Source organism: Lemur catta, chromosome 12 (genome assembly GCF_020740605.2).
Source record: "Lemur catta isolate mLemCat1 chromosome 12, mLemCat1.pri, whole genome shotgun sequence".
In the NCBI taxonomy this organism is placed as follows: Eukaryota; Metazoa; Chordata; class Mammalia; order Primates; family Lemuridae; genus Lemur; species Lemur catta.
The window spans coordinates 34,338,550-34,352,681 of NC_059139.1; the positions used below are offsets into that span (position 1 = coordinate 34,338,550).

The window sequence follows — 14,132 nt, forward strand, 5'->3', positions numbered from 1 at the left end:
AAAGGGGAAATGCATGATTACATGAGCAAAGACCAGAAGGGCTTTTGTTAAAATTTGATATTTGTTCCTAAAAAATGCTTAACATCTAGAAAGAGATTATATTCTTAATATGATTAAGTACATTTATTTCAAACCAACTGCAAACATTGTACCTAATAGTGAAACAACAGAGAAGGGAAGAATTAAGACAAACTCTAACACAGTAAGACAGGAACAAAAAATAAATGAGATGCAATAATCATAAAGGAAGAGCAAAATAATCAAAATTGAATAATCGCTAACTTTTACAGATGACATGTTCCAGGCACTGTCCTAACAGTTTCATTTGAATTAGGCCATTTATTTGTTTCAACAACTTTATGAAGTAGGTAATATCTTTGTTCCCCCCAACCCACGTTTAAAGATGAGGAAATTGAAACACAGAGAGTTTCAATAACTTTTCCAAAGTTGGCAGCTATTAAGTGGCAGGATTTGGAACCCGTCTGTCTGTCCTGGAGCTGGGATTCTCAACTACCATGTGGTAATGTCCCCTCAGGGTTTGAATGATTTAATTATTCATGAGGCAGCACAAGGGAATTAACCACAGAACAAGTAGAATTAATAAGATTTGATTGTTAGATTTTAAAATAATTATAAAATGAGCTAGTTGTATATTAAATAACATAAGGAGGAAAATAACCCATTACAATGAAAATATAAAATACCCAAGAATAAACTTCACCAAAATATTCATAATCTAAGTGAGGAAAACTATAGAACTTTATTGTGGGATATAACAGAACAGTTGAATTTATGGAAATACAATGTTCCTAGATAGGAAGATTAAACAGTATAAGCAATTTTAATTTTATTATCAGATTAATTTATATTTAATCTCATTTCACTCAAAGTAAACATCCAAACTATAGCAATATCCTTGCATCAGAATGGTGGTATCAAAGGGAAAATCCATGGATATCAGCTACCCAACAAAGTTGCTTAGTTCTGGGACATGTTGTGGAATTAACGAGAATAGGTGGTAGGAAAAACTCAGTGTGGTACCCCAGCTAACTTTTGTATGAGGGGATAAGGGGGGTTAGCCTTCTGGAGTTGATCTGGCTAAGTTGTGGGAAACAACATCAAGGTTGACTCAGGAGATGTGTCTGCCCAAGTAAGCCTTTATATACCTTTATACCTTGCAAGTGTGTGAATGTATTACCATTCCAAAAGCAAAAACAAACAAAAAGAGGGAACAAAAAAAGGGTAAGAATATCAAATAAAATTTAAAAAAACAGTATTGAGGAAGACTGCCTCTATCAAGTAGTACAACATTATAAAACAATAATAGTTAAAATAATGAAATTCTGCCTCAAAATTAGATAGATTACTAGAGCAGCACAGAGCCCAGAAACTTGCCGGGCTCCAGTATGGAAGGTAGAAGTGAACAGGTAGTCTGGTATTTGAGCAAGGGAAGAGTTTTATCTAGAAAACCATTTTAGACTCAGAGGACAGAACACCAGGAACAGAGGAAAGGGGAAGTAGAATTACTCCAAAGCCAGGCAGTTCTGTATGGGAACATGCTTCCAAATAAAAAGGGGTGCTCTGCCATGAATTCAATACAGAAGAAGAGACAGCTTGGAGGGTGGGATGTTCTCTCGTCCTGGGGAGACTTGTTGTCCATATGACACTGGGTGAATCATTTATAATAATCACTAGTCCTTACTAGTGATTACAATGGGTCAGACGTGGTTCCAGGCGCTTTGTAGGTATTAAGTAATTCATATATTGCAATCTTTTGTACTATCATCATCACTTACAAGGTGAGGAAAGCAAGGAACAGAGATGTAGACAATGGAGTCACACAGTAGGTGGCAGCACTGGGCTCCAGTGCCCACAGAATCCACTCCACTGTACCACCACTAATCCCTCTCTGTTCAAGTCTCCATATATAAAGAGTGAGGGAGCTGGGTCATATATTTGCTCAGGTTCCTTCCAATTCTAAAGGGACTACTATTCTAAGACAGAACACTTCCAGAATTCATCCTTAAATTGGTTTCTGCTGTGGCTACCTAAAACCAGATATCTCCAAGCCCATTTCAATTCCTCTCTATACTCAGTGGTCCATGCTGAGTCAGTCTAGTTGTGGCCCAAAGCCTGGGACACCATCTTTAAATAATATTAAATAATCAGAAGGATAACAGTGTGAACTATGGTGAATTTCAGGTGCTCCCTCAGTGTTTTTAAAAGTGAGATATTTAAAAATAGCAGACTGTGTACTGATTTACTGCGGTGAGTCAAAGATCAAAGAAGTGGTCTCAAGGGTAAAGTTGATGGAACCACCACTAAAGTGCAAGATGCCAAGACAAGTTTGGTGGTTTTTCTTTTAGGCTACACTGAAATAATGGTCTTAGTCCATTTGTATTGCTATGCAGGAATACCTGAGGCTGGGTAATTTGTAAAGGAAAAAAAGGTTTATTTGGCTCATGATTCTGCTGGTTGGAAGACTGGGCATCTGGTGAGAGCCTCAGGTGGCTTTCACTCATGGAGGAAGGTGTGGAAGGCAAAGGGGAGACGTTGTGTGCAGAGATCACATGGCAAGACAGAAAGCAAGAGAGGCATGCATGCCAGGCTGTTTGTAACAACCAGCTCTCATGGGAAAATAGAGCAAGAACTTACTATTACTGCAAAATGGTGCCAAGCCATTCACGAGAGATCTGTCCCCATGACCCAAACACCTCCTATTAGGCCCCACCTCCAACATTGGGGGTCAAATTTCAATGTGAGGTGGGGACAAACACCCAAACTATAGCAATATCCTTGCATCAGAATGGTGGTATCAAAGGGAAAATCCATGGATATCAGCTACCCAACAAAGTTGCTTAGTTCTGGAACATGTTGTGGAATTAATGAGAAGAGGTGGTAGGAAAAACTCAGTGTGGTACCCCAACTAACTTTTGTATGAGGGGCTAAGGGGGGTTAGCCTTCTGGAGTTGATCTGGCTAAGTTGTGGGAAACAACATCAAGGTTGACTCAGGAGATGTGCCTGCCCAAGTAAGCCTTTATTTCCCCTGGATGCCACTCAAGCATCCTCCCTCTTGGGATGCACACTCTGGCAAGAGGCACCCTTCCTGGGATAGCAGAGCTGCCCTGTGGTGGAGAATACTGATGGCTCTCTACGCTATGAATGGTAATTATTTGGATATGATGAGTCAGGGGCTTCCATCCCCTATAAGAGGAACCACGGATGGTGGAAGGAGAGGAATGCTCAGGTTATTGGGGGCAGAGCCTGTCTGATGTGGTATCAGATGGAGGCCAGGGCAGAGACTCCAGGATGCACTGATTTGTCATAGTCTTTCCCAGGAGTTCGTTGATGGGAGGGAGAAGGGGACAGCATAAAGAAGGGGGCAGAGAAAGGTGTGGGGTGGGCTTCCAGCAGACATGCTTGCCTAGGCTTAGTCTGGAATGGTCAAGAACACTGGAAAAAAGATTCTTCTTCCATCTCTCTTTTTCCCTCTGCTCCTCTTTCTTGACCAAGAGAGGGAGAAAGCTGAGCATTTTCTCAGAGGCAACAGGTAATCTACTTCTAAACCAGAGCATTGGTGATTTGCCAGCTGGCCTTTCTATATCTAAACTGTCAATCTGAAAACCAATCACAGACTTCTCAAGGTCCCTGGGTTTTATTGCAGGCTCCAGTTTGCAGTTCCTGAGCCTGAACTCAGCAACGGAGCCCAAATCATTCCCCTCCCTTTCTTGTCTTCTAGGCCTGCCTGCCCACTGTTCTTTGCCCAAAACCCATTTCAAAATTTGCTTATTCTTCCTTCTAGAAGCATCCAGTGGTCACACCAGAATTTTAACTTTTGCTTTTTCAGCAAAGTACAGATCTTTTTGTTTAGCATTCCCACATTACATGAGAATTTGGGATTTAAAACCATTACATCCATGTGTGGGTGCTTTAAAATCCATAACACAATGGGATAACAACTTGATTATGAAAATATATACTTTACTATTTTGATTTTTCATTGATGTCTTATTTTTCACTAGCTTTTGTAGTCAGCTAACAAAGAGACATCCTGCAGCAGTAAGAACATGGGTTTTGAAGTCAAACAGGTTTAGGCTGGAATCCCAGCTTTGCTGCTGTACTTTGTGGTAACATCGGGTAGGTCACAAGTTTTTGACTTTCCTCATCCGTAAAAGGGGGTTGTAACAGCGGGGCTGATGAGAGCGTTAGGTGAGCTAGTCTGTGCACAGTCCTCAGCACAGAGCTTGGCTCTGCTAAGTGCTCAGTAAACATTACCTCTTATCATTAACACATTAACTGCCGTGTGAGTTGTATATAACTCATGCTAGTTCAGAGCCTGGAGCCTCGTGAAGCATATGTAACTCACATGTCTCTTCACCTTAAGAGCCATGAGAACTATTTTTCAAGTTGCATATAATTCACGCACAGAAAACAATAAAAAATAACAAATTTTTCATTAAATTAGAAAGAATTGTTTTGTTTTGGAAGTTTTTATTCTATTTTCATAATAAAACTCCCCGGCTCCAAGGAAAAACTTTTTTTTCTAGTGTGGCAGTCAATGTGTTAAGGAATTGATATCAAGCACCTGCACAGAGTATGCACCTGATAGATGTGCGCCCCCTCACCTCTGATATGCCAACTTTTCTTCTAGCTTAAATGAGAATGGATTTTTACCAAAAACCAAGTCACGAGGTTGCATGCTTTCTGGGATTTGACCCCTTTTCACTCCATGTAGTGGGTTGGCCATAAAGATCATGGCCCTAAAGATATGTTCACGTCCTAATCATGGGATCCTGTGACTATTATCTATATGACAGGAGAGTAAATATGACTTTATAGGTTAAAAGATGTGATTAAGTCGGGGATCTTGAGAGGAGTTTATCTTGGATTATCTGGGTGGTCCCTAGATGCAATCACACACATCCTTAAAGGGGCAGAGGGACTTCGAGACAGACACACAGAGGAGTGACACACACACACACACACACACACACACACACACACACACACACACACACACACACACACGAGTGGAGAAGCCATGTGAAGAGGGAGGCAGAGACTGGAGAGAGGAGGCCACAGCAGCCAGAGCTGGAAGAGGTGAGAAAGATTCTCCCTTAAAGGCTCTAGAAGGAGTAGGCCCCCTGCTGACATCTTGATTTCTGACTTCTGGCCTCCAGAGCTGTGAGAGAATACATTTCTGTTGTTTCAAGCCACCCAGCTTGTGGTCATTTGTTGCAGCAGCCCTCAGACACTCCTATCCTGTATTAATCCAGGCTGCAAGACCAAGCACTTCCTCTTATTCTCCCAGCTACTCGGCAAGAGAAACAACCTGTGTGTGAGGGTGTCCACAGCCCACCAGGTACCTGCAAACAGAACCTGGCAGGGCCGGGCCCTCCTCACTCTCTACAGCACAGAGGGGTGGGTGAGGCCCTGGGACCACCCTTTTTTCCTCCTGTTTTCTCTTAAGGCTTGGGATTCCTTTGGACACAGCAAAGCTTTTTTTCCACAAGTTGTGAGAAAGCTTAAAACGCAAATATCTTCAGTTACATAATACCTAGACTTCAGCAGGAACCTCTGTGTTCTGTAGTAAATGACTTTACTACAGGTCCTTTCCTGCATGTGGGCTTTGAGAGGGAAGACAGCCAGAAAGAGACGTTGCTATGGTGAAACTAAAAGGCACAAAAGGGAGTGGAGAGTTCTGGAGACCCAGGCTTCCTCCCTCACAGTTCTACAAAGCAAGCCAGAGACACGGCCCTGTTCACCTTGGCCAGTTAGATAACCTGATCCCTAGGCCTCCCAGGAGCCCTGTGAATAGATAATACACTATTATCCACATTTTACAGTCACGGAGACAGAATTCAGAGGAGATCAACAAGTTTGTCCACGTTCTTGCAATTGGGAAGACAGCTGAGACAGGACTTGAGCAAATGTCTATCTGCCACCAAGACCCTGACACAGGAATATCTTGCTGCCTCTAGCTAAAGAGAAATACAGAAAAATACAGTTGGAGGGCAGTTGGAAGGATTCAGACTTGCCAAATCCACCTTGTTGAAGTCCTAAAGGTCATTCTGCATCATGTTGAGCAACCATGAACCACAGTTCTGGCTTATGCCCACCCCAGAGTAGGTGCTGGGGTCAGAGATTGCCCAAGAACAGGAAGCTTCCTATTGCTCTGTTGCCTGGATAGAGAAGACCTGGGTCTCAGTCCCCTCTGTTAATAATCAGTGGTGTGTTGTTACTATTAAAAAAGGGCTCAATCTTGAACCTCTCTGTGCTTCAGTTCTCCCATCTGAAATGTTGGGCAGGTGGACTGGCTGACTGGTTCTCAACCTTTGCTGTACATTAGAGCTTCCTGGGGAGCATTTGTCAGGCCATATCCTACAGTAATTAAATTGGAATCTCCCAGGGTGGGATTCAAACACCAGCATTTGCAAAATCTCCCTCATTATTCTTTATGTGCAGCCAAGTTTGAGAACCATGAGTTATATAACTTCTAAGGTTCTTCCAGATGCCCTGTCCTAGGTCAACAACTGCATATGAAGCCAGTGCTGCTGGAGTTTTGATTTTCCAGATATTAACCCTTTATAAAAACCTCACACTCAACTTTTCTAGAGAAAGTCACTTCACTTTGGTTTGCCTAACAATGTAATATTTAAAATCTATATGATGGTTTAAATTTATCATGGTCTTTCATGCTTTAAAGAAAGAGGAAGGACTAGTGAAGTAATAAAACTGTTCAAGTATCATTTAGTTATTATTCTAGGACTTGCTCTAATCACGGGTGAGGAACCTGAGGCCTTCTAGGTCCTTAAGTGTGGCCTTTTGATGGAATCCAAATTTTACAGAACAAATACTTTTATTTTTATTAATACATCTTGTTTGTCTTTTGTATTTTTATTTTATTTTTAAGATGAACATATTTAAAGTACCAAAGAATAAAATAAGTTTCAACAAAATAATCCTCCCAGATTGACTGGCACAATTAGAACATTAGTAAGCCATAAGGGCTAAGTTGACAGCTGCTATGCTTATGATTTAGTTCTAACTTCCCCTACCTGACTGGCACCACTAGTGCACCAGGCTGGTCGGTGAGAGTTTATGGGGGTCAAATACACCAGTCTTTTATCAGCTTTTGACAATGGTGCACTGTGTTTTTGTTTGAAGTGGAATTTGTGAGTAGTTGCCCAGCTCGACAGTATTTTTTTAATTCTATCTGTTTCACAGCCCATCATGTCAAAGAAGACCAAGAGAATGCTGAAGGAAGAAAACAGCTTTTTTGATGAGGATTGGGAATTGCAATATTATTTTGTTTCTGCTAAAGATAAGATGATTTGCTTGCTTTGTGGTACTGCAATATCAACATTAAAGAAATTCAGTGCTCGTCAGCATTATAACACTCATAAAGACCATAAATATTTTAAATTAGAGGGAGAGGTGTGAAAGGTTGTATTGCAGAAATTAAAAGATGAAAAGCAAAAGCAAAGATAATTCTTTCAAGCATGATAAGACGTGGAAATAATGCCACTGATGCAACTTATAAAGTAGCTTATATATGTGGGGGAAAAGGGAAGCCATCCAGTGATGAAGACATTGTGAAAGAATGCATTGTTGAAGTTGCAGGATGCTTTGACCCTGATGATGTTTCAAAGTACAAACAGCTGCCTCTTTCAAGGAGAATAATATGGATTGGCAGCATAAATTAGCCTTCAATTCAACAGAACAGCTTCATGCAATTCTTCAAAAGGAAAATATATATTATTCAATCACTTTGTTTTTTTTTTTTTTTTTTTTTTTGAGACAGAGTCTCACTTTGTTGCCCGGGCTAGAGTGAGTGCCGTGGCATCAGCCTAGCTCACAGCAACCTCAGACTCCTGGGCTTAAGCGATCCTACTGCCTCAGCCTCCCGAGTAGCTGGGACTACAGGCATGAGCCACCATGCCCGGCTAATTTTTTTTTTTGTATATATATTTTTAGTTGGCCAGATAATTTCTTTCTATTTTTAGTAGAGACGGGGTCTCACTCTTGCTCAGGCTGGTCTCGAACTCCTGACCTCGAGCGATCCACCCGCCTCGGCCTCCCAGAGCTAGGATTACAGGCGTGAGCCACCGCGCCCGGCCTTATTCAATCACTTTGGATGAATCAACTGATACTACTGACTTGGTGCAGAAGATTTTCTTTGCTATGAAGAGTTACTTGCTTTGGGCACTCTTGTGAACAGAACATGGGGAATAGATATCTTCAACAACTTTCAAGATAAATGTTGTGAAGTTGGACTGAATTTGGTAAATTTAGTGTATGTACAGATGGTGTACCTTCCATGACAGGGAAATATGAAGGGTTTATTGCACAGATTTTAAAAAGTATTAACAGATCCAGATGCTCTCATTTCTTTTCATTGTATCCTGCATCAGCAAAATCTCTATGCTAAAGCTACTATTTTAAGTGATACTTTGCAACAAGTTATAAGCATTGTTAATCGTATTTGTGCAAATGCAACACAGGCATCATCAGTTTCATAACATGCTAAAGTTGAAGATGAGGTATTCAGTGTGGATTTGCCATATCATTCTAAAGTGCATTGGCTATCACAGGGACAGATGTTAGCCAAAATTTTATCTCTGCAAGAACAAATAGTTAAATTTTATGAAGAATAGAATCAGCAATGTGAATAGTTAAAGATTTCTACAGAAATGCAGCATTTCTGTGAGATATCATGTCAAAATGACTTTAATATTTCTTTGCAAGGTAAAACTAAGCCCATATATGATATATGGCAAAAAAAATCCAAGCATTTTTTTTTTTTTTTGAGACACAGTCTCACTCTGTTGCCCAGGCTAGAGTGTCATGGTGTCAGCCTAGCTCACAGCAACCTCAAACTCCTGGGCTCAAGCGATCCTACTGCCTCAGCCTCCTGAATAGCTGGGACTACAGACATGCATCACCATGCCCGGCTAATTTTTTTCTATATATTTTTAGTTGTCCAGCTAATTTCTTTCTATTTTTTTAGTAGAGATGGGATCTTGCTCTTGCTCAAGCTGGTCTCGAACTCCTGAGCTCAAACGATCCACCTGCCTCAGCCTCCCAGAGTGCTAGGATTACAGGCGTGAGCCACTGCACCCAGCCAAATCCAAGCATTTTTAAAAAAACCTATCTTTTTTCAAAACACTTCTTCAAAGGGAAATTTTGGATGGACATTTTCCCCAGTTAGCAAAGGTCACCGATGAGCAGAATTATATATGTGAATAATTTGAAGAATATGCAGCTGTTAGAGAGCTATTAATTGGAGAATACAATGAAAGGTTCACTGACTTTGAGAATCATGACATCACACTAGCATTTCAGCCTCATCTAGTTGATATCACCAAGGCAGCTAAAGAACTACAGATGGAATTGATTGAGCTCTCAGTAGATGACATTTTAAAGTGATTATTTAATGTGAACAAAGATCCAATTGAAATATGGAAAAATGTAGTAGAATACCCACACTTTCAGCAACATGCCCCAAAAATGCTTTCTTGATTTTCAACCACCTATTGTTGCGAATCTATGTTTTCCTACCTAACCCAAATCAAGATGCCCTTAAGGTCACAAATGACTGATACTCATCTAGAGGATCAACTGAAACTGCGGACTTCCATGCTACAATCAAATATTCCAGCGCTTCCAACAAAAAGCAGAGACAACAAAGTCATTAAAAGATTAGTTAACTTTAAAATTAACAGTTTTGATTTTTTGAAATTATTAAGTACATAGTAGTTAGATTTTTACAAAATAACACACATTTTTAAGTATATCTAATTCAAGTTTCTTGAATGTGGTCTTATTTGATTACAGCTAAATTAATGCAGGCTTCCAACATGAAAAGTTTCCCCATCTTGGATCTAAATGGTATCTTGGGGTTCTGAAAAAAATAATTAATGTAATCTAGTCACCCAGCACTAAGCCCTCATTTGATCTGAGGACTGTTACATTCCAGCTGGAGATAGAGAAGTGAATAGTCTTTTGCACTTGAGGAACTCCAAGTCCAAGGTGATAATAACAACAGCAATAATAACAAAAGCAGCAGCCATGATTAGAAAATACTTATTGCACGGCAGGCAATGTGACAGATGCTTTTTATATATTATTTTAGATTGTCACAACATCCCTGCTTGGTAAGCATCATTTCTTTCATTTTATTGCTGAGGAAACTAAGGACCAGAGAGGTTAGGTAACTTGCCAAGGTCACACAGCTAAGAAGTAGCTGATCTGCTATTCTGACCTTTGTAAGACTTAGAAGCCTATGCTATTTCCACCGTATCATAGCACCTCTAGAAGGAAAGGATAGAGAAGAAATAGAGATAGAGATGGCAGGGAGAGGGTTAATTTTCATGGAGGAGAATCAGGCCCAGGGTGGAGGAATTGCTATGAATTGCTCACATTAAAAGTATTATAAGAAAATAAATGTTATAAATCTATATTTTAACCATGTTGTGGGGTAAATCCTATTAGAAGATATAACACTGAAACAGATAAATTCATTATGAAGGGCTAATTCTTCTGCAGTGAGTCCCAGCTCCCTCAAATTGGTCTTCAAAAATAAACCCATTGTGCTCCTCTGTGAATTGCATGGCTCAACGTTATCTTTTACCCAGCACGAGCTCTTTGGTTCTAAGCAGATTTTCACTTTTGCTGACTGCCGTCAGTGACAAAATGCACAAGCAGCAAAGGATGGTGGTGGGCACAGCTGCAACAGTCCCTTTCTCTGTGGTGTTCAGATCCAAACACAGTATAAACCAGCACTCTCTGAAGGCACACACACACACACACACACTCTCTCTCTCTCTCTCTATTCGAAATGAGTTAGGGTCTGGAGAACACATTATTATTTATATACATATTAGTTAACTCTGAAATCTAAATCTCAATTTATTATTTGAGAAACCCACTGGGCTAAAATAATTCACCTATGAAGCCAGATATAGCTTGAGGGGTATTAAACACACTATGGCCTAGAGCAGGAAAAGGGAAAAAGAAAGAAGCAATAAATTTCTTAATGAGCCTTTCACAAGCCACCATTTCATGTTGTTGCCAAAACAAGTGAAATCACCAAAGGAACATAGGATCTTAAAGAATATTCAGAGACTGTATGTAGAAGGTGGTATAGAAATCAGATATTTTTTAAAAGATTCTAAAAAATACCTATTACATTTATAAAATGAAAATCTCCTGTATATACATAGAAAAATATTTATAATTACATAAATGATTACATATACATGTAGATACACCCACTGCATAGGCAAAATGTACACAGTAGACTGTATGGCTAAATATATGATATTACAAGGATGAGTCGATTTCACAGCAACCTTTTCATATGGAAAATTACCTCCACTCTGGAAATTATGAGTAAGGAAGATAAACCCTTCATTGCAAATTGTAACACAGTGATAAGTCATTACACAGACCGGGATGACAGACTGTATCAACACAACATAAATATGGGCAACATCTATTCCTGAAGGGAATCATGAGATGCTTAGGAAGCTATCGCAATGAGCTACTGGGTTAACAGCCTGCAAAGACACATGTGATGTGTTCTTCTATTACTTACACTAATATTTCATAATGATTTGAAGAAAAACTGAGACTAAAGATGACACTATCTAAAATAGTTGGTGTGCTTGAGGCCCAATTTTTAAAATCTGTAAGTAGGAATACGTCAACAAGCAGACAGACCATAAGCTTATTTCTCTCTTCCATATGCTTATCAAATTAGAAGTGAACAGTTAGAACAGGTTTGTTTTCTAGGTGAAATTCTCTTTCCACATCCTACATAGCAAACACACACACACACACACACACACACAAACACACACACACACACCCTCCCCCGCCCCTTACAACTGTAAATCCCTGCAGGTGGACTAAGGAGGCAAAGAACGGAAGAATGTGTTAAAGCAGCATTTTACCTCTTTGCTGATCCAACACAGATGGGGTGCTGAAATCCATGGTTGCCTGTCTCATCATTTATCATCAGACTGGCAAAAGCATCCAGGTCTCTGGAGAGGAGAAAACACCAGCTCACACGTTACAGTCAACACAACAGTCAGATATAGCATCGCTTGCCAAGATCTCTGTTTGAGAATGAAACATGCTTTAGAGCTGCAGGTTGTTGTGAAGGCAAATGATGAAAGTAGGTAAATGCTATTCCTGTAAATACCTGCTAGGAAAAGGGTTACTCTATGGCTTCATTCATCAGCTATGCTTGTGTGTAAGTATTATAAGCCCTCCACCCCCAAACAAATAAACAAACTGCCTCAAACCCTAAAAAACAGTATTCACAGGGGCCACCTGCCTTGGATCTGGGCTGGGAACACACAGCAGGTCACCGAGCTTCTGCAGCTGGAATGTCGCTTTAAACCAACAGAAACCTCAATGGGTGAGTGAGGATTCACGGGCCAGACAGAGCATGTGCAGAGCTGCCAATGCAGTTTGCATTCAGCTGTGCTCTTGGTGGAGTGAGAGCTGCATTTGGGTCATGTGAGCAGACAGTGCTGTCTCAATGGAACAGGACGTAAATATTGTAGCAGGAGGCTGCTGACCACGTGCTGTGCGGAGTAATTATCCACTTCTGCAGTCTCTTCTTTGGACCCCTTCAGCTCCCTTCTTGGACGGGGAGGATAGGGGAAAACATCTCATTGGAAAGGTTACATTTCAAGGCTCAAGTTTCTGTGATGATAAAATTAAAACAGTCTTCAGTCACAGGGTGTTTATTGCAGTATTATATGTGGTGAAACCTGAAAAATCACCTAAATGTACATTTGAAAAGCAGTTGAATAGTAGTAAATTCATCCTCTAGATTAAAAAATCTGAGATAAATAAATCTGTGAGTATTATTCTGGTGGAATGCCACTAATCTATTGTTAAATGAAACAAACAAGTTATATATTTCATTGGTTCACATTTTTATAAAACCAGCAACCACCCACCATATATGTAAATATAATATGTTTATATATGTTCAACGGAACCCTGAAAAAGATGTAGAAAGATACGAACGAAACTGTTAATATTGGTTACCTCAGGGGATTGGAATTAAAGTAGGAGATTTCTAACTGTTCTTTATCAATCTCTGTATTTTTTGGCTTATTATAATAGGTATCTATTACTTTGTGATAAAAATATGATATAATAAATTCAAACAAACAAAGCTCTACATTCTAGATATGACCAGATTTTTGGATAAGCCAAGCAACCATGTAGTAGATGCTCTCATAAATGCTATTGATAATAATAACTGTTTTCTTTTTTAAATTTATTAGTGTGCAATGTGGAAATAAAAGCAAAAACCATTTTTGTCTGTATATGACCACATTTGTTTTGATATGGATTGATCTAATGTATAATTTGTGGTTTTGATAGGCAGGCTCCTTCCTTATCTCTTGCCTCATAATTCCTCAGTGCCCGTCATCTATTTTCATCAACAAATTGGTAGGCCTCCCTCCACTGTGACAATACTGCTGCTCACTCAAAATGCCACTACCCACCCTCCTTTCCCACATCAGCCCCTCCCCTCAAAATGCCCTGTGTTCTTTTTATTTAAAAACAGAGGCAGAACATGTATCTTATAAATCATTACTCAAAATGTGCTCCATAGGTAAATTTCTTAAATTTCCCAACCCCATTACTTGCATTAACCATGAGCACCAAGTGGGAGCACTGAGTGGTTTGAGGAGGAAGCTAAGAATTACACTAGCTGATCCTCAGCGCTCATCTAAATGAGCGAGGTGAAAGGAGTATTGGTCCCTCAGTCCCAAACAGGAGAAAAACAAAGGTGGACTTCTCTTTCATTCATTTGTGCATGGATCATCCGTTGCTATGGAAGGAGCACTATGCTCCCATCATTTCTACAGGCACTGGCGATGCAGCTGTGAGCAAGACAGGACAGGTCCCCAAGCTCAGTGAGCTTATACTCTTGGGTGAAACTTCTGCTTCTGGCCATGCTGCAGAAATAGGGACTGGATTCACCCTCCTGCCTTAAACAACGAGAAAACTGGGCAAAATAGCTGAAACAATGCTTTCCAGGCAGCAGGTAGCACAGGACAGTGGTCGCTGGGAGAAGAAAAACAAATGGGGTAAGAGT

The 14,132-nt window shown here is 40.1% G+C and overlaps 1 protein-coding gene across 1 annotated transcript in view; it reads right to left on the reverse strand.

The window, feature by feature from the left end:
* ANKRD55 (ankyrin repeat domain 55) overlaps nucleotides 1-12,047 on the reverse strand; it is a 94,461-nt gene extending 82,414 nt beyond the window's left edge. Inside the window, exon 1 of the mRNA XM_045565673.1 lies at nucleotides 11,959-12,047. Coding sequence (XP_045421629.1) covers nucleotides 11,959-12,016 — 58 coding nt within the window. The 5' untranslated portion in view covers nucleotides 12,017-12,047. The remainder of the gene's footprint in view (nucleotides 1-11,958) is intronic.
* Between the last annotated feature and the right edge of the window lie 2,085 nt (nucleotides 12,048-14,132).